Here is a 20,610-nt window from a genome sequence, read left to right on the forward strand (position 1 = left end):
AATTTTGCACACGATGCATGACGTTTCATAGGCAACCACTTGAAGACGGAGAGGTGGCCCCGGAGCCCGGACGCACTGCTGAGGTGTGAAGAGGTTTGTGCCCTAAAAAACACAACAGTTACACATTTTCCCTCTGTGTGGCAGTCAGGGCAAAAACAGCCGTGGTACGCCAGTCGGTTAAATCCTCGGCCCGAGTGAGAGGCTGACCGCTGCAGTACCTACACACGAAAAGTAGCTTGATGAGTATCCAAAGTAGTGGAAGTTTGGAGGGGACGCCATCTTTGGTCCCAGCTCTCCACGTCCCCAACACGGATTGTGCTTTCAGCAGCATACCCCGGCAGTGGTGAAGGCCTAGGAAGGTATCTTTAAACGTTTTAAGGCGCATATGTCTTCTCTACGTGCTCGTTTGGGTGATTTTGTGCAAAACGAAGGGGAAATTGTAGTAAATTGACCGAGCAAATGTTGGTGGCGAAAGCTGCTTGCTAGCTAACGTTACAGTAACGCGTCAGCTCCAAAGTCCATTGAGGCTTTTTTGGCTAGCTAGTAGCACTGAAAGACACTGGACCGTCTTTCTGTGCTCAGGCCAGTGCACTAACCTTAAGACAAATAACAATGGCGATAAACCTTTGCGAGGGCAGAAGTGTTACCGCTGTAGTCGGTGCATCCTCCATTTAACATGCTGCCGCTGTAGGAGCAAACACTAGCCAGGATACCGAGAGAAGTAATAATGAAGCAGTAAATGAAAGTGAGGAAATCAAGCAATTTCTTGTGTTGGATATATTACTGAATTGTAGTAAGGAATAGCTTAAGTGTGCATGGCATCGCTAGTAATCCTTTGTGTGTTTACCTGCCTTCAGTGTTCACAATATCTGCATGTGTAACGCGTTGTTAACGGTGCAGACATGTATGTATCTATGCACTTTAAGATATCTATATGTTATATATGCTAATGCATTGAATGGTTTGTAGCCTTGTATGACCTTAGCTATTCATTTGAAGTAAAGCAAGTGTTTGTGTACGTGCACCACTGAACTGAAGGGACACTCATGGGGATACAAGCTGTTGTGGCTGCATGCTAACCAACACGCAATCAAATAACTCTGTGTAGTTGTCACTTCATGTTAAACACGCTTCCCTGCATGCCGGTAGTTTTCACTGGATATGGTAAAGGATGGGGGACTTTGCTCAGCCACGGACACCGGGGGGAGCTTCTCCCCCTCTTTGTATTGTCACACACTGATTGTCATTAGCGAGTGATGGCTTCCTGCATCAGTTTGACACTTGTAAATATTGACAAAGCAGAATATTTGTCTGTGAAGTTTTAAGCTCAAGTTGGGGATGAATGAACTCGGGTGGAAGTAGTCCACGAAGCTCATGCCGGTGATTTTTTTTTTTCTTCCCCCCACTTTCCAAGTGTGTGCCATAAACAGGTGGTCACTCTGGTGAGCAGCATGGAGTTAAAATGACATTCACAGCAAGAGCCTGTAAGGGTTCAACCGCTTGCTCCTGCAGGGGCTCGAATATAGATAAAGCACTGAGGCCTTCGTGACTGAAACAAAGGGAAATCCTTGAGAAAGACCATACAGCTCATGTGTATTTATGACGTGAAACTGACATAAATATTCTGGGTGAAACGGGAGGTATGGCTGTGGGTCCATCGCTGCAAGATTGTACTGGAAATCTGCAATAAGAATGGTTTTTAAAGCTACACCTCCTCTCAAAGGTTATGGTTTTTATATAATCCTGTTTTAAGAGTGAAATGGGATTGGTTGAACGCCTACAGAAACTGCCTCGAGTGGATGGTGAAGCCTTTAAGTTAAAACTGTGATTAAAAACGGTGAGCTTACCAGTCATTTATTCCTTGTGTGACTCATAATTGCAAGTCAAGCTGAAGTAAGGTGAAAGGTGAAAATTGTGCCATTCACTTGAGTGCGCATACATTCCCATGCCAAAATATTTGGTACATTGGTGAAAACAAATGCATTCATGACTGTTATAATCTTCAGTTTATTTTGAGACGCTTGAATGATGTAGTTTGTGGTGCTGTTAAACCGTATTGAATCAAACACAAAAGTGTTTATTTAGCCAAGCCCACTTACTGAAATGGGGCTGTCAAAAATTTGAAACACGTCAGTACAACACAATTATTTTAGACAAATGCTGACTATCCTAACCTTCATGAAACTGAGAGTACTAAAATGCAATCGTCTTCCCTAGCGTACCTAATAAACTGGCAAGTTAGTGTCTTCAGCGCTGTTGTGTGCACTCCATACAAAATAGTCTTGATGGAACATGATAGTATAGTTGCAGTAGATAACCTTTCCTAAAATAAATAGACTGAAAATGTGATTGAAAGTCACAGACATATCGTGGGAAATGTGACACGCACACTTGTTTCTTAGGAAGAGGAAATGGTTGTCTGGTTGTTACAACATTTTTCCCATTTAGCAATGATCATGGGATGGCAGTGACTTTATTCGGGACTTATCAGGAATCCGCAGGGGGAAGTTGACATTGGCAGAATTATGAAAATGTCATCACTACTTCTGAGTAAAGTGGTTATGGGAAAGTAGGGACAATAATAACAAAGAAAAATGGTTACCAGTTAAAACTTTACATTGAAAGCCATAGTTGTTGTTTTTTTATCAGTATCATTCTCTTGATAGTCAAATTTCAGTTTGACAAGGACTGACTATGACTTACTTTTCATTTGCTTGTGTGATGCTGAACTTGCGCACTTCTTTGAATAATATTCGCAAAGTGTAACTCATAATCATAACATTACGATGCTACGTGTGTTCAGTTGTTAATTAAAACAGTGACACGTTTTATTACGTTTTTGCAGCTGGTTTTGTGGATGATACAGATATTTAATGATATTACAATAATATTAGGCGAGTCTGCTGTATTTTGCCTGTTTGCTTTTTATGTTCTCCAAAATGGGACCGTGCGCGTGCAGATGCATTTGAAGGCAGGACTTAATGGCAGGCGATGTTTTATTAAGAGTATGTACTCTAGTACTTTTTGTTTAGCTATTCATTCGAAGCCCATTTTTTGTAGAAGCTGCTGGACAGTACAAACTGTGAACCTAAATTAGGTCCAGATTTGGTCGAGTCCAACGCTGATTGAAGTCTGAAAATCTGTGGGTGTGTGGTTTTATTATTTGTATTTGCTAACATAGAAAATGACACTAATGCAAATAAATGGTATGCTACCGCATTCTGATTACAGCTATTGTTTGCCCCGGTTTGAGGGGATTTTTGTCTTTGTTTCATCATCTGGGGTTTCTGTGCTGGGTCCCTGTTGCACAGCTGAAATGTGCCGATGCCCCTTTTCCCTCACGATTAGCAGGAGTCACATTTATCTTGGGAGCATTAGATGGTTTTATAACGGTTCTTCCCCAGTCGGCAAGCCGTATTTCACTTTGTGCCTTTCTTTTTTAGCTACTAGTATGTAACACTTCATTGTTAGCCTAGATACACGGGCACCTGTCATGTCTTTGTTTAGAGCACATATATCATTTACTAATATTTGTCGGACTAGATGCAGGCTTTATTCTGATATGCTGTAAATTTAAATATGTATTAGTAGGAGTTTCTTAATTTGTAATATTATCCTTCTCTTAAATGTATTTAGATAATCCCTGCCTACCTTCTGTAAGCTAAATTTCGATAGCCCTTTGTAGACTCAAAATGGTTGTCTCATTAATGCGTAGGTTTTGCAGACACCTCTGCAGCAACCCTAAAGCCCATGGAGCTCCTGTATCATTCCCACAGGAGCGCAGTATTCAGCATCACCTAGCAGTTGAAACATTACTCTCATGATAAAAAATGCTTGTGGCACTGTAATGCTTCTGAGCTCTGCATCTCTGTTATTGTAGGAGTATCGAGCTATGCTAGTAGATTTGGTAGTACCACGGGGAAACGTAATGAAAACCTGCGCATGCATCACTGCTAAATGAATATATTTGTGAGACCTGTCTCGGCAGTGCGACTACGTAATGGATTTGCATTTGATCTTGGCTTATATTCAGGTCTAGACTAAAACGGCGTCATCTCAGAGTTCACGTCTCATTGATCATAACTCTGCTCTTTAGCTCAACGCCACTGTGTCATCTGCTCTTGAGTGGGCGTCAGAGAGGCTTCAATTAAACTGATGCTTGAGCAACCGTGACCCTCTGTGAATTGTTGCTAATCCTCCCAGGCACCATGGAGGAGCTGCACAGCCTGGACCCCCGGAGACAGGAGCTGCTGGAGGCACGTTTTATGGGTGGGGTCAGCGGCAGCACAGGGGGCAGCACTGGCAGCACGAGCGGGGGAACCAAAGTGAGTCGATATTTAGCAGACTTGTTACATCAGTGTTTTAAAGAAGATCTTGTCAAAATACTTTTAATTATTTTCAATGTGTGCTTGAAGTTTTGTATGAAATGTTGTATCATCTGATTGTTTTTTTTTTTTAAGGGATTGACCAATAATGAATGTTCAAATCACAGTTTTGGAAGTCTGGGATCCTCAAGCGATAAGGAATCCGAGGTACATGTCCCAATATTCTGTCCTACTTTGAAACGTCTTCAAGGAGGGTTTAGTGCAGGACTTTTATATTATAAATAATTAGTTTTCACTAGTGTAACTTATGAATTGGTGAGTGAATCTATGTATAATATGTACACCTTAGTACCATCACAAAATCATCAATATATGGCAGTAGCTGCATTTAAATAATCAGATTTAACAGTATATGGGCATTTCTTTGGACATGAATCTGAAAAACCAATTCTTATTCTAAATAGTTATATATACTCGTCTGTTGGACGGTTCATGCATTTTTTTCATCCCATGTTTTGACTGAATCTGTTGATAATGAAGTGTCGGTGTCTTGATTGAGAATCTGGTCATCACCTGGTCTTCTTGTCATTCATGGTTCTGGTCTAAAATTCTTTTCTTTTCTCATGTAACAGGGGTCAGATGTGAAAAGAGGCAGTTCTCCTGCTTATTCGGTGGGTATATGATCTGAAAATGAATAGTTATACGATAATGTCTGATTGCTTGGATTTTTCACTGTGGTTAACATAGTTCAACCCTGCAGTTTGTGGTGAGCCCTGTGGGTTAACTCATGATGTCAAAAGAAAACAAGAGTGTCATATTGCATCAAAAACATTTGATGTAAATGTAATTTCAGCGTAGATTTATTAATTAGTAAGAATATACTTTTATGTCAAATGTAAATAAACACGGCTGGGTTATGGCTGAAATAACTAATCTGATGTGTAACTGCAGTCTCCTATAGGAACAAATAAGTTACCTCTTTAATGACGATAAACAAACCGCACAAGTCATGGAGATTTTATTGTATAGTAATCACATTGTTAAATACTATTGAACACATTTTTTTCAGACCCCTGAAAAGAAACAGTCTGAAACTACCAGAGGCAGAAAACGGAAACCTGAGATCCAATCAGAGAGCAGCCAAGGTTAGTATCTTTTTGTTAAAGTGGTTACATTTTCAAGTATGACTTTATGAAATATTTTTGATGAATTACAGCACTCTTTTCTCTTGACAGGAAAATCAATTGTGCGAGGACCCAAAATAAGTGATTATTTTGATGTAAGTTTACAGTTTGGTATCAACAGTTTCATATATTTGAAAGAGGTTCATCATCCAGTTGCTGCCTAATAGATAACAAGGTGAAATTAGTAGGTAGGTCTGCTTTTACCAGATGTTTGGCAGTGATGCCACTTGTCTTCGTCTTGTAGTTCCAGGGAGGAAATGGCTCCAGTCCTGTGAGAGGTCTCCCCCAAGTGATTCGTTCGCCTCAGAACTCACATTCCCACTCTGCTCAGGGCACTGCTGTGAGTTATGCCGTAACTTTTCGCCAGAGTCTCCTGTGTAGCTCCATCAATTGTTGCAGTGTCTTAAAAGAAGTGATGTCTTTTCTGTTGCAGGTTAGACAAAATAGCTCATCTCCTACTAGTCTGTCTTTTGGGGACCATATGACGCATCCAAAGCAACTAGCAGTCAAGTTTGTTCAGGTAAGCATGATGAATGATAGTCTGAAACCAGAAGGCTTTTTATAATCACTCTTAAAATATTTGTGATTTTTGAGAATGATTTCAACAACCTTTTTTTGTTCGTTTCCACCCCAGACTGAACTTACAGTGTTGAAGCTGGCTGCCCTTGAAAGCACCAAGAATCTCGACCTTGAGAAGAAGGAAGGGAGAATAGATGACTTGCTAAGGGTAAGAAAACATCTGTTTACGTCCTTGCAGAAAGGCCTGCCTGGTCTGGGTATTTCTGTAGTGCAAAACAAAGCACATAAAACATGCTAGACTATTGCTTGGTAATTAAATAAATGTTTCATGTGGTTTATCAACATTATAACTGATTTTCCTTTAAAAGATTTGTGGTATTTTCCTGTTTCATAGGCAAACTGTGATCTCAGGAGACAGATAGATGAACAACAAAAATTACTTGAAAAGTACAAGGAACGCTTGAATAAATGCATCACCATGAGCAAGAAGTTGCTTATAGAAAAGGTAAATCCATGTTTTTTTCTGTACAGTGTATTATTAACGTCAAGTGTCTGCTAGCGCACATTCAAACCTTTATTTTATACTGTTCTTCAGAGCACCCAGGAGAAGCAGGCCTGCCGGGAGAAGAGCATGCAGGATAGACTACGTCTAGGTCACTTCACTACCGTGAGACATGGAGCCTCATTCACGGAGCAGTGGACAGATGGCTACGCTTTCCAAAATCTTGTCAAGTAAGAATCCATTAGAATTTAATTTGTCTTTTAATTCTTCTTAAATTGTACACATCTGTTTACACAATCACACATTTATACACATACACAAATTGTGGCTGTAAAACCTAGACTAGTGTGGGCGTATCCCACATCTTTTCATTAGAAAATCCTACTTTCCGGAAAAGCCTAATTCAAAAAATACAAAATACATGACATGTAACAAATTCTTAATACTGTCATACTAGAATAGAAGAATATTTATGTGCATATAATCATACTGACTGTACACAGAGCTATGCAGGATAACCGAATGGCAGGCTACAAAGTCTCACACACTACACTGTCTGGCTTTGGTAATTGTTGATGATTATTTTTAACCAAAATGGCGAAAACCCATGTCTGTCAACAGACAGCAAGAGTGGATAAACCAACAGAGAGAGGACATTGAGAGGCAGAGAAAACAACTAGCCAAGAGGAAACCTCCAACTTCCAGCAACTCCCAAACACCAACCACAAACTCAGAGCCAAAGCAACGGAAAACCAAGGCAGTGAATGGAGCAGAAAGCGATCCCTTTCTAAAACCCAGCCTACCTCAACTGTAAGTCAAGGCCATTGTGTATGTCGTACAGTTTTCTCCCTTCAGGCCGTGGCACTGTATATAAAATTCAGTTTCTTTTGGCTTGTTCAACAGTTGTAAAGCAAGTTTTAACAGCTCGGAGCCTTTGACTGCAAGCTGAATAATAATAAGAGAGATCCTGATAAAGATACTGTTAATTTAGGCAAATGTTTTATTTATTTATTTTCATTCGTCTCTTTCTTCCTGGAAAGGCTCACACTAGCAGAGTACCATGAACAGGAAGAGATATTCAAATTGCGACTTGGACATCTCAAGAAGGTTTGTGAAAAATTATTAAAAAGAACATTTTTATCCAGTGGGGGAATTTAAATTGAAATTAAATACTAATTTTAATATAGGACAATCTTGAAAATAAATGAAGATATTCAGCCTGATTATCCAGTGTACTGTATAAAACCAGTGTTCACATTTTTTTGAATTATCCAAAGAATGACAGTAGCCTGTAGTTTTTGGATATTTTCATTGTTATCTTGAAGAACAAGCATCACAGGAAGCCCCTGACAGACTCTGTACCAAGTCAGACATTAATATTTAAGTCAGAACTAGTCGTCTGTGTACGAGTGGGTTCTGATGAACACTTCTCCTTGTAGTCTGTACTCTGAAGTTCCTTCTATGTGTTTGTGTACTTGAATCATTTATAGGAAGAAGCTGAGATCCAGGCAGAGCTGGAGCGTCTGGAGAGAGTTCGCAACCTTCACATTCGAGAGCTGAAGAGAATAAATAATGAAGACAGTTCCCAGTGAGTCTAAATCAATTTCTTTGACTGATACTGCGTTGACATTGAAACATGATGTACCTACAAGGCCAGTATCCTCATCCATAGTAGTAATATCAAGTTACTCTGCCTGTTGCCAAGCTGGTCACATACTGCTTAACACGTAGGTATCTATAATTTCAAATTTTTTTTTTCTGCACTCTTTTATTTTTTTCATCTAAAGATTTAAAGATCACCCAACGCTGAACGAGCGATACCTGCTCCTGCACCTTCTGGGGAGAGGGGGCTTTAGTGAAGTTTACAAGGTAGGTTTTTAAGTGTTGATCGTAATTTACGATACCAGAATTACTCTCAGCAGGCGGTGCTGCTGTGCAAGTGTAAGCTAACTTCTACTGTATATGTTGTACAGGCTTTTGATTTGATTGAACAACGATATGCTGCTGTGAAAATCCATCAACTTAACAAGAACTGGAGAGAGGAGAAAAAGGAGAACTATCACAAGTATGTTGGTTCATGTGAAAATATGTAAATTATTTTGAATGTTTTGACGTGCTTAGAAATCACCTGTAATTGGTGGTTGTGTGGAGAAACCTACGCCTTTCTCCTTTGGTGGCTAATAGCTGTATAAATACGTCCTTTCCACAGGCATGCATGTCGAGAATACAGAATACACAAGGAGCTAGACCATCCCCGGATTGTGAAACTATACGACTACTTCTCACTGGACACAGACACGTTAGTCACTTGATGCATCCTTGTTTGTGCATTTATGGTTTCTGTCGGACATTGACTGTAATTCTTAACAAGCCTTTTATGCATTTAACAGGTTTTGCACCGTTATGGAGTACTGCGAGGGCAATGACTTGGATTTCTACTTGAAGCAGCATAAGCTAATGTCTGAGAAGGAGGCACGATCCATAGTCATGCAGATTGTGAATGCACTAAAATACCTGAATGAAATCAAACCACCCATCATCCATTATGACCTTAAACCAGGTAAGCATTTTCCTTCCTTTTTGTTCTTTGGAACAAACGACGTCTCGTGTGATATGTGATCACCGTTTTGTGCTGACTCAATGTGCTTTGAATTCAAGGTAATATCTTGTTGGTGGACGGCACTGCTTGTGGGGAAATAAAAATCACTGACTTTGGTCTGTCCAAAATCATGGATGATGACAACTATGGTGTAGACGGGATGGATCTGACATCACAGGGTGCAGGGACCTATTGGTGAGAAAAATACTCAAATTATACAGAGATTACAGTGATAAAGGAAGGATTCAGATAATTTAGTAAAGCAAAACAATACTTGGAAGTAGATGTACTGGTACAGGCTAATTTTGATTAATTTGTGTATCTTGGCATAGTTTCATGTAATATGTGATCTTTTTATTTAACTGTAACATAATTTATTTGAATATGCTGCTGAACATGGATGTGAGTAATAAATACTAAAAAATTTTTTATTATTATTATTATGCTTAGGTACTTGCCTCCTGAGTGTTTTGTGGTCGGTAAAGAACCTCCAAAGATCTCCAATAAGGTGGATGTGTGGTCAGTGGGTGTCATCTTTTTCCAGTGTCTGTATGGAAGGAAGGTGAGCAGTGTAATAGACTGTTTATAGAAAATGTTTTTATGTAATTTATTATGCCTTGATGTAACGCTTCATCTTTCTATTTTCAGCCTTTTGGCCACAATCAGTCACAACAGGACATCCTTCAGGAGAACACCATACTCAAAGCTACCGACGTCCAGTTTCCTGTAAAGCCTGTTTCCAGTAATGAAGCAAAGGTAGGACATCTTGGATCTGGCTGTTTTATAAACGTTACGTATTATCAAGGAAGTGTGTCACCAAACAGCGTGACTTGTTAAGTTTAAGTCCTGATCCCTGCTTCCTCTTCAGGCCTTCATTAGGCGGTGTCTGGCGTACAGGAAGGAGGACCGGATCGACGTTCACCAGCTGGGAAGTGACCCCTACCTTCTCCCTCACATGCGGAGATCAAGCTCCTCTGGAAATCTGCAGATGAGTGCTGGTGGTTCAGGACCAACCTCCTCCAGTATCATCTCATATTAACAGCTTTGAACTGTGACAGAAACGGAAAGTTACAAGAGCTCCTCAGAAGCTTGTGCTCACGAGAGGAGGAACAGTCGGCAACGGAAGGAGCAAGACACGAGTGTGGAGCTTTCACCTGGTCTCCTTTGACCTGTGCCAGGCTCCTACTCGTTTACCAGGGCTTGATCATTGAAGAGACAGTGAAGGGATGTTTTTAAAGGACATGGGCGAATGGATCTTTTTGAGGGTCCGACAAAAGCACTGAAATTGACTACGTACCTTGAAGAAAATGTGACTGGACTGTTCAGACGTTGCAGACAGATAAAGCCTTAAAGGGCCGAAGGGAGACTTGGCAGCCTGCCATTTAGATTAAATAACATGGTCCTGCCAGCGTGCAAATGATTCAGCTGCTAGAAGTTAATTTTACTGTGAGGAGGAGACAGTCATTGTTAGTTAGAAATACAAAGATTTCACTATTGATTTGGATAAATGTTTTTGTTTTCCACAAACGTTAGGCTTTGAGTTACTTAGCCATGAGAATGTAACGTGTAGCATAAAAGTGACATCTAGTGTCATGTAGGTTGGGGCAGCATACTCATTTTTAATGCACAAAGTAACCAAATGTAGAAAAACGACAATGTATAAAACCCTATGCAGGAATATAATTAACAGATAAATTGGAAACTGTATATGCTGTACAGGTGAATTTTGAAATTTTGAGCTGCAGCAGTAATGTGTACAAAGTTAAAAATTCCCAGTGTAAAATCAGTTTCCTGGAGTGGTTTAATTTTGCTGCTTTGTTGCTCTTACTTTTTCAAGGGCTGTATGTTCCACTTCGGGTACAAATTGTACAGATCTGCCAAGAGTGAATAATAAATGCCAGGAAAGTTTTTTCCTCCCAGTGCACGGTATTATCAATCATGACCTGATAAGGACTTCACACTTAAATTTTGGGTTGCAGTCTTCCTCCATTTCTTGACATTATACTGACACCTTCTGGTTTTGTTTAGTACTGCGTTGTTACAGACTGTACCAAGGATACCTGCATGCTCAACACAGAAGACCACAGGCTGACATAGAGAAAATACACAGGTTTATTTAAGGTAACATTATCTCACTTTAGAAATTATTTTTGTACAAAACAAAAATGATTTAATGATGGCTACAACACTGCAGCATGCAAACCTGCTTTGCTCTGAAAGGAAGATCCCCAGCAGTTTAAATTACAGCTCCACCACCCTCTTAGGTAGTTTAACCCCTTAAGATGAAAAGAAACCCATTTTCAACATTTGAGCAGATTTAACACCTATTACTGTGACTAAGAAGTGAGCTATGAATGGTTATCTTTTTACTGACCACAGTGCTCTTAAGACGGGACTGTTCTCCTCTGACAAACCATTTGCAGGACAGCCTGTTCTGCTGCATTTGGAAGATCAGCAGTTCCAGTATCTCCTGTGAGCTTGTACAACAATCCTAACTGCGTGTGTAGAAGCTATTATTCAGCTGAATGGTGCAGTGGATGGACTGGTTAGACTGTTTAAGGACTGGAGAGCAAGCTGCCATCCCTACAAAGTGCTCTCTGCTAAGATGAGTCCACAGACATTGTGATATTTATTGATCCAGAGGTGGTCGCTGACGGTGGGTTGGGGGCTTTACCCAGTGAACTGTTCATTTGGATTGGGGAATAGGGAGATGTGGTATCCTGTGTAACGGCAGGCGTTGTATTAGCAGTGATGGGGGGAAAAACATAGTTGGGTGGATTGACGACACCCGGCAGGTTGAGAGGTGGAAGACCTGCAAAGTACAACACAAACAAAATTAGCTTTTAACAAACTGATGATGATTTCTGCCTGATTCTGATTCAGGTTGAAAAGATGGGCTTGCAGTTTTTGCTAGTCTGACTCTTGTCATGTGTTTGCTCCCGTTCATTCCAGCCAAATCTTACGAGAACCCCAAACATGTTCGTCTCATTACTTATCGAGCCTCTTTAAAGAACTAAATAACATTTAATCAGCTGGACTGTACCTTTCGTGTAGAATTATATCAATTATTTCCAGCTGCCTGTGGTTATTTGTATGATGCAGCAGGTCAAGTAGTGCAACTGAATGCCTCACTGATATATTTCTAATAGCTCTGGACAAAAATAGCGCAGAATAATAACGTACCAGGCTACTTTTGCATACAATCGGCTCATCCTTGGTTTTAATGTTTTCATATGATTGGTGAACAGTAAGCAATTAATTATAAGAACCATCAAGAAAACAATACCTGGATGCTGTAATCCAACTCCAGGAGGACGTACATCTGGGAAGTTGACATTTAGGTTTGGTAAATTAGGAAAGGGTGGAAGACCTCCAGATAGGGGCATTAAACCTGTGCAACAAGAATAAAGGCGTCGTCAGGTGTAGCAGACTGACAGCATTATGCTAGCGGATTTCTCAGACAGTGACTACAAGCACCCGAATTAATTTTACCAACCTGGTATTGTTGGAGCTTGATGGACAAGCGGTGGAACACTATTTGAGGGGGTTACTTGGCTGGGCAGCGGGACAGTAGGAGCTCCTGTTGTTGTAATACCAGGACAATAATGAACAGATGTATTTAGGAGGACTGTTTTAGTTCAACTGCTAACTTCAGATCTGTTAAACAGTCAGAGATCACAGCGTACCTGTCTGTATACTGCTCAGGACAGCAGTCGGGTTGGAGCTGATCGACAAGCTAGAGAGAGACTGCTCTAATCCAGTCGAAGCAGAGGACGACACGACCACTGGAACGGTTGGAATGACGGCAGAGAGATGGACCTGGTAACCACAATCACGTAATCTCAGTAAACATTGACAAGATCATCTCAGACAACATCTATGTACATGCTGTTTTCCTCTGGGTTTAGTAATTTAAACGAGATGCCGAGTTACCTCCGTGAAGCCATCTTTAGGTGGAGGAGTTGGTTCTGCAGGAGTGTGTGCAGGGAAATTGATGTTCTTGCCTTCTGCAAATGGCAGGGTAGGTATCCTGTGCAGGTAGCCGTAGCCAATCCCACAGCCTAGACTGCAGAGACAGAAACACTGTGAAGGGAAATCGTCTAAACATTTCACAGCAGTCATTACGATTATGTGAAATGGCAACTTTACACTGTAGCCAGACAAAAAAAGATAGACGCAACTATGGTGTTTTTTAGGTTAAGAGTCAGATTTATAACTGGAGCATTGTGTTTTTATGGCGCTGTATGTCTCAGCATCAATAGAAATGAATGTTGGGTGCCGTTTCTAACAGCGTCATATGAAAATTCACACTTTTCAACTAGCAACAGAAGTTTGAAAGATCATTGAGCATAATACCTGCCCTCTCCACCCCACTCAGAGTTTGGGGTGATGACCACCTCCCGGCAGTTGTCTGTGTCTGTGTTGTAAACGTAGAGCTTCAGCTCCTTCCCCTCGTGGGTTTCGACGACGGAGAACAGATCTTCGCTCTGTTCAGACAACACACGCACACATCAGTTCAACCTGTCTTTGGCTTTACATCAACACCACCGCCAATCTGCAAAGCGGGTACCTCGCTCATGACGGCGTCTGCTCCAATGATGTAGTCGGCGTGAGCCCTCAAACCGGCCTGGGCTGCAGGAGAGTTTGGCTCAACTTCCTGTAATCAAAACAAAACATATATAGTAGGAGTAACTGAATAATAAACATTAGGTCAGAACCTCACACTCACCAAGACATGCCAAACGTTTTCATTGGCTCCTTCAAAGCTGCAGAAGCGAATGCTGACTCCCAGAAGCCCCTGGCCGCCCCACATGGTGCTGGGCGTGACGGTCGTCTCCCTCACTGACAGCGTCTTGCTGCTGTATAACAGCATCTTGATGGGCCTCTCCACGTTCATCTTCAGCAGCTCCTTTAAAGTGTCATTGTCCCTGTTCTATGAGAGATCAGTACATCCAGTTCAATTGTCACGATAACTGCACCTGCAAGGAAGCTTCAGATTAGGGTTGGTTTTGATTCCTGCAAGAGGAAACTTACCAATCTAGTGTCACAGACTGAGATGATAAAATCAAAGAATGGCTCCAGTCCTGCTCTGTGTCCAGGGGAATTCTCTTGCACCTACAAAATTGAAGCATCAGGCGGTCAAAAGGTTCAGGACAATGAAATATGAGGTGACACCTTTAAAATGGTTATGAGCTGTGGTTCCCAAACCGAGAATCAGCAGGGGTCATGAAGCCTTTATTTAACAGCTGATAAACTCCCTATAGCTTTACCTCTTCAAGCCTAAATAATTATAATAAAACATTGTGAGAAGGGCCGAACTGTCTAAATTAGGCTTCTGTGAAGTGAACGTAGCTTTGTATTAAGAGCTCACAAGTAGAACAGGTTGAGGGGAAACTGGTCTTTAGGCACACAAGGAATTTATTGCCAGGATGTGTCACTCAGCAAATAACTCACAATAAAACTCTAAGTAAAACTAAGAATTTCAGGTCTATGCAGTCAATGAAAATTTTTCCAAACACACAAAACGGTGTCATTTAAAAAAAAAAAAGACATTCTCATTGGGACCATCTGGAATGAAAGCATGGTGACTTAAATCTATTTCCTAGGAAACAAGCCTCACTTAACCGGTTATCTAGTTCTGCAGGACAGCTGTTTGATTGTGTTTGTTCTTGACAGTTAATCAGCTGATCTGCAACTTGACGTACAACCGGCCACCATTTACTGTACAGGCACACTATTAAAATAAGCGCAGCAGCTAATAACACTCGCAAGTTAAACACAGGAGAGAGTGCAAACACGGATGCACTTATACAACCGCCTCAAACCAAGAACCAACCCAGGATTACTGAGCTCTCTTTATCCTAGACTTTAAATCTGTACACATAACTGCATGAAACTCACCACAAATAATATATATAGTATGTCACCTGAATTGTGTCAACGACCCACTGTATCTGAACTGATTGAAACTGAGAGTGGAAACACTCAATTTTAAAATGACAGTGACACTGTCTCTCCAAATCCTTTAAGCCAAAACCATTCTGACACACTGGATCAGCGGCTCCCCAATTTCTAATAATATACACAGACCAGGCATAACATTATGACCTTCCTAATATTGTGTAGGTCTCCCTTGTGCCTCCAAAACAGTTGTGACTCATCAGAGAATGGACATGGTCCTTCTGAGGGTGTCCTGTGGTGTCTGACAACAGAATGATGTTAGTGGGGGCCTTTGGGTCCTATGGGTTGAGGGGAGGGGCCTCTGTGGATCATCCCACAGATACTTGATCAGTTTGGGATCTAGTGAATTTGGAGGCCAGGTCAACACCTTGTGCTGTTCTTCATGTTTTTTCTTTAGTTGTCCCTAAACTATTTTTGTGTGTGTGTCTGTGTCAGGCTGCATCTTGCTGGGGGTGGTTGCTGCCATCAAGGAGTGTCATTGCTATGGGGTGTGGGTGCCTGGTCTGGTCTAGGTGGGTGCTACATGTCTAAGTAGCATCCACATGAATGCCAGGTCCAAAAGTTTCCCAGCAGAACATTGTATTATCAAAAGATGGTCAATGTTATTTACTTCTCCGGTCATAATGTTGTGGCTGATCAGCGTATAATGCTTCTGATGTTCAACTCTGTTCGTATTATTTTACTTATTAAGCTGCCAGCTATTTACCTGCAACCTGCAAAGTTTCCCAGCAGAACATTGTATTGTTACAAGATGGTCAGTGTTATTCACTTCTCCTGCCAGTGGTTTTGTTGTTGTGGCTGATCAGTGTATTTAACTTAACCATTAAGTGAATAAAGGTTCAGGTTGCATGTCTTTCTTCTGTGGTCATAAACTGAACATGAAACAGAAAGCAGGATTTATTTAAAAGATCCCAACATATATCAGTCTGAATGCTACCACACCTGTCATTTATAGTTGACACACCGGTTATTCTGGTACCACGTAGGTTACGGTTTTACAGAGGAAAATCAGTTGAGTGCAAATCCACTCTCTCATATGAATTTAAACATTTCACACACACACATTACAGACTGGTTACTAGACATTTTAACGTTTAAAAGCAGAGACAGCAGCTACAGAGTGACTGAGAGGCGTAGCAGCAGCTTTCATTCAAACACACTGACAGCTAGCTGATGACATTAAGCTGTAGCTATCACGGTTAGTGAGCTCTTTGTAACATCTTTGCATATAATTCCTTGTTTGTTAAATAAAAATACAACAACGTGCGTGTATAAATGCCCATGTTTAGCTAGGTGTAGCTAAAAACACAGCCAGCGTTAGCAGCGGGGGCTTCCTGTCAGCGTTACCGTCGAGCAACGAAGGCTGCTCTTACCCTGAGGACATGGTAGCCTTCAGTTCCTCCACCCGGTATCTCGACGCTCTCGGAGCCTCCCATCTTTCCCACTGGATGTGTGAGTCAGGGTGGGATTCCTGTGGTAGGCAGCAGTCAGCTCCGTTGCATCAGATCAGATCAGATCGTGTCGGGTTTGCGGCTGTGGTTCCTGGTTCCCAGGACTTCCGGTCTCCTGCAGCGCTCCTCGTCAGCTGTTTGATGACACCATGACACCAAACTGATGCTCACCCAGTTTAATAAATCCACCCAGAGGTAATGTGTACAGGTGTACTATCAGGAGGACTCCTAATCAGGAAGCATGCACAAATATTGAACTTGCAGTAACTTCAAGATGACCTTCATATTAATTATTTTAGGTTCCACTGGTGCATATTCTTAAATGAATGTGTGACTACTCAGTGTACAAACCCTAATTCCTGTAGGTATTTTAATCCTACTCAGGAGAAGTGGTTGATCACTGGTCCTGTATGCAATGAATCTAGTTCAATTCAGTTCAGTTCAAATCTTGCTGATAATAGTAGTTCCATTACAGGTGAGTTAGCTGGTATAATGATTTCATGTAAGAGGTGTCACAAACAGGCTGGAGAATTACACATTCAGGTGGATAACTATAAGCCATGAACACAAGCAGGTTGATGAGGACAGGACCACTGATGAGAAGTACGGAGCTCCACACATCAGGAACACACAACTCCCGGCCGGAGACACTCGGAAGAAGGTGGACGAGGAGGGCAAGGGAGATGGAGAGAGGGACACACAGCTAATAACATGCTATACAGTAGAAGTGCACAAATGCATGGATAATAAGAGAGAGTAAATTGCTCAGTGTATCATGAAAAGACCCCCAGCAGCCTAGACATATAGCAGCATAACTAAGGGATGGTGCAAGGTCACCTGACCCAGCCCTAAGTAGATGCTTTATCAAAAGGAAGTGTTTTAAGCCTAAACCGAGGTCAGCAGGTGGAAGAGGAGGTCAGCAGAGGTCGGCAGTGGCGTCTTGTGGTGCCAGTCTAAGTCAAGTGTCTGCAGAGACAAGTCCATGTCACGACTACGTAGTAGGTCATGCCTTTATTCAGATCTTTAGTGTTAAAAATACAATAGTACTTGAGGCATAGTTGAGGTCTGTGGCCTTCAAAGCCTGCTTGCTTTTAATGTTTTTAGTGCAATAAATGAATGTTTTTGCTTTCAAGGCTCAGGAAGGTCAAGATGGACACATACAGGCTACTCGTGGACAATGTACAGGTACTGCATTAACACTTCTACTCCGCTATATGTATTTAGAAAGGATGGTGATGTAATCTGATTGCTGTGAGTTATTTTAAAAATGACAAACCCATAAAATATGTTATATATTTACTAAGTCTTACAGTTTGACAGAGTAAAATATGGAGCGAAACAGGATGTAGTGCATTCTCCATGTGATACATAGATCCCTTTAACTCTGTAAAATAATCCTTGTAACTGAGTTTAGTCTCCTTGCAAGTAGGTTATTGCTACTGCTATGAAACAGCTTAATATTTCCTTCTTAGTATTGCACATAGTTACTCACAAATACCATGTCACGGTCAAGAGCACTATGGCCACCGGTCTTTAATTTGTTTTGCTCGTTTTTGTTGCTTTTCTTGTCTGGTATGTTGTAGTTAAGATGCCCGGGTGAGTCAGATTCTAAAGGGAAATGATTTCCTGTAGCCATCTGAATCTTTTATCCAGATCCCAGATGCATCTTCTGGTATAATTATGTCAGACTTTCAGGGAAGATATTTAAGAATAAAACTGACTCTGTGATGAAACAGTGATAACATCAGTGCTTTAAAAAAAAAAAAACAGGAGCACAAGAAACAGATTAATCTATATGTAACTGAATATCTCTGTAGTGCAGGAGCTCTTATCAAATAATTTGAAATCAACTTCCTCCTCACTGTGATTCTCCTCATCATCAATCATCAGTTATCCTGTCAGTCTCTGTGTCCGTTAGCGCTCACCTTGATTCTGTCTCCCCGCAGGCTGAATGCGATAACGCTTTGAGCTTTAAACACTTCTGATTCAAGGCAGCAGATCAAGTATTGTGGTGATATGTCCTGACAAGAATATTTTAGTCCTGGTAACAGTCATTTCAGATAATCACAGGATTTCTTTGCTGTTGTCATTCTTCAATTCGTCTCTGGCTCAAAATGTTATTAATCTGACTGTAAATTAGAAAAAAAAAAAACATCCCAGACAAGACTAAAAATTACATATTTCCAAATAGTAAATTCAAAATAGTAATTACTGTGGTTAAATCTGACAGAGCTGATATGTGCATTACATATCAGTCATCAGTCTTGCTGGTTAATACTGATGCAACAGATCTTTCTGTTTTGGCCAAACTGCATAACTATGTGTTGTTAATTCAATTGAATTTTTGTTATGTTTGATAAGAGCATTTCACCCATTTTCCACATCTTGACAAGCTTACGCTGTGAAGAAAACCAAAATATTCTCAAGACTAACTAAACATGGGTTCCCGTGGAACAAGAGGATGTCAAACTATCTGTCTTCTTACAGCAACATCATCATTTAATGTTTAGGGGAAGAAGTGAAGTGTAGATTTCACGTAAATTTCTGTGTCAGGGATTCTTCAAAGGTCTGATCGTTCATGGCCACGATACAAACAGTCTTGAAGCTTTTCTGATCAGATGTTGGCTCTGAAACATCTCAAATTTATCATATTTGTCTGGTGCATGCTTGCCCTTTATATATTTATTTGGTTTTACCACTTCCATGTGTTTCTAGTAAAAAAAATCACAAAGGGTTTTAGCCATGGCTCTATGAAGAACTAAGTCAGCTGAGACTGGCATGAAATTGTGTACAGGCATCCAGATGATTGCGGTGATGTTTTTCGTGCTAATATAGCGAAGGTTAGCATGCTAATAAGCTAATCTATGGTAAACATAATACCTACAAGACATCAGCATGTTAATGTTGTCATTATAAGGATGATAGCATGCTGATATTAGCCTCATCTCAAGTACAGTGTCACAGAGCTTCTTGCTAACATGGCTGCAAACTGCTAGGCCTCCGTTAGTAATAAAACATTACCCGTTTTCTATTTACTTCATTTATACTGTATGCTCTTTATGATCACCTGGATGGCTGTTTCATTTATTGTACCATAAATATCAGCGGCAAACTACTTCATGGTTTTCATTCACTACCAGTTAGAAATATACCATACGTGACGACACTTGCTTTTTCGAGGGGCAGATAAATAAACTCTGTATTTCGGCAGAAGCTTGCTGACGCCTTAAAACTGTGTGATCACTGCTCCGTATGGCTCTCTGAGATTTATACTTCTTCAGTCCCCCGAGGAATTTACAACTGAAGCTGCAAAGAAGTGCAGTGTCTGTTTTGTTCCAACACTTTTACCAACAGATACTCGCAGAGTGAGATGGCGAGAAAGACGTTAACGCACATTCAAACACTGCACAGTAAGCAAAGCCGCGGCTATAGACTACACGAGCCGTCACTGTCGGGGTTAGTTGCTTAATGCTGTGAATTTGTGAGAGGTCAGTTTTTGCAGCATAAAGGGGATGTTGTCTAATAAACTGCTCTGTGTTGACATAATGTATTCTGCTGTGCTGGGAGGCAGAGATAAAAAATGTTTAGTGAATTAGAAAAGCTTGTATTAAGATGACAGAGCTGCACGGCTTACACCAGTACAGGCAATTATCACATCATTATTGCTTGTCATTTTAAATTCAGTAGAGACGTTTTCTGTCCTGCTTTGCCTCAGATACTTTATCTTTATACTTTATTTTATCCTGCAGAAAGCAGCAGACCCTTCTCGAAAGCTTTTGACCACTGGATGACCGTCATGGGCTTTGAGGTTGTTGTGTTCATTTAGCTCGCGTGATGGCAATCCCCACACAGGGACTTAGTAAGCTGTAGTGTAATTGCTCTGGGGCTCGAGTTTATTCCTTTAGAAAACGTCTTTCAACTTAAACAAGGGCCACATTACGTTGGCACTCCCCAGCTATTGAGACGGGCAACTTATAGTCTCTTTGCTATTCATCTGCTTAAAATTTACTTTGTGCCCAGATTAATCAAGTTGTGGAGTCGATGCAGTCGATGAGAGGAGGCTATTTAG

General features: G+C 40.9%; 2 protein-coding genes across 3 annotated transcripts; one reads left to right on the forward strand and one right to left on the reverse strand.

Moving 5' to 3' along the window:
* The first annotated feature begins 40 nt into the window (after window positions 1–40).
* On the forward strand, window positions 41–11,051 carry tlk1a (tousled-like kinase 1a). Of its 2 annotated transcripts, none has more exons than XM_084545503.1 (22): window positions 41–93; window positions 4,204–4,325; window positions 4,461–4,532; window positions 4,958–4,996; window positions 5,395–5,470; window positions 5,561–5,604; window positions 5,754–5,849; window positions 5,943–6,029; window positions 6,144–6,236; window positions 6,423–6,533; window positions 6,624–6,760; window positions 7,152–7,340; window positions 7,571–7,637; window positions 8,021–8,118; window positions 8,318–8,399; window positions 8,504–8,595; window positions 8,740–8,829; window positions 8,921–9,090; window positions 9,189–9,324; window positions 9,580–9,691; window positions 9,778–9,885; window positions 9,998–11,051. In XM_084545503.1, exons 2-22 carry the CDS (start codon window positions 4,209–4,211, stop codon window positions 10,166–10,168), a joined length of 2,187 nt encoding a protein of 728 aa, XP_084401629.1. In that variant the 5' UTR covers window positions 41–93; window positions 4,204–4,208; the 3' UTR covers window positions 10,169–11,051. The 2 variants fall into 2 exon arrangements, with proteins under 2 accessions (XP_084401629.1, XP_084401628.1); XM_084545502.1 differs by lacking the exon at window positions 41–93 and adding an exon at window positions 225–359.
* A 138-nt stretch (window positions 11,052–11,189) lies between these two features.
* On the reverse strand, window positions 11,190–16,626 carry gorasp2 (golgi reassembly stacking protein 2). The gene is made up of 10 exons (XM_084544007.1): window positions 16,464–16,626; window positions 14,164–14,244; window positions 13,859–14,062; window positions 13,700–13,786; window positions 13,486–13,616; window positions 13,063–13,195; window positions 12,816–12,948; window positions 12,626–12,709; window positions 12,416–12,520; window positions 11,190–11,941 (listed from the first exon to the last, which is right to left on the reverse strand). The coding sequence occupies exons 1-10, from the start codon at window positions 16,524–16,526 to the stop codon at window positions 11,730–11,732; spliced, it is 1,233 nt and encodes a 410-aa protein (XP_084400133.1). The 5' UTR covers window positions 16,527–16,626; the 3' UTR covers window positions 11,190–11,729.
* Between the last annotated feature and the right edge of the window lie 3,984 nt (window positions 16,627–20,610).

Source organism: Chelon labrosus (assembly GCF_963514085.1).
Source record: "Chelon labrosus genome assembly, chromosome: 5".
Lineage (NCBI taxonomy): Eukaryota > Metazoa > Chordata > Actinopteri > Mugiliformes > Mugilidae > Chelon > Chelon labrosus.

What these genes read in the sequence shown, in the direction of transcription:
- gorasp2 (XM_084544007.1), bottom strand. Translation starts at nt 16,526, where the DNA reads ATGGGAGGCTCCGAGAGCGTCGAGATACCGGGTGGAGGAACTGAAGGC. An exon ending in AAGGCTACCATGTCCTCAGG is followed by an intron (nt 14,245 to 16,463) that starts GTAAGAGCAGCC and finishes TCAATTTTGTAG; the next exon opens with GTGCAAGAGAATTCCCCTGG. An exon ending in TCAAGCTCCAACAATACCAG is followed by an intron (nt 12,521 to 12,625) that starts GTTGGTAAAATT and finishes CTTGTTGCACAG; the next exon opens with GTTTAATGCCCCTATCTGGA.
- tlk1a (XM_084545503.1), top strand. Translation starts at nt 4,209, where the DNA reads ATGGAGGAGCTGCACAGCCTGGACCCCCGGAGACAGGAGCTGCTGGAG. An exon ending in CCAATCAGAGAGCAGCCAAG is followed by an intron (nt 5,471 to 5,560) that starts GTTAGTATCTTT and finishes TTCTCTTGACAG; the next exon opens with GAAAATCAATTGTGCGAGGA. An exon ending in AATAATGAAGACAGTTCCCA is followed by an intron (nt 8,119 to 8,317) that starts GTGAGTCTAAAT and finishes TTTCATCTAAAG; the next exon opens with ATTTAAAGATCACCCAACGC.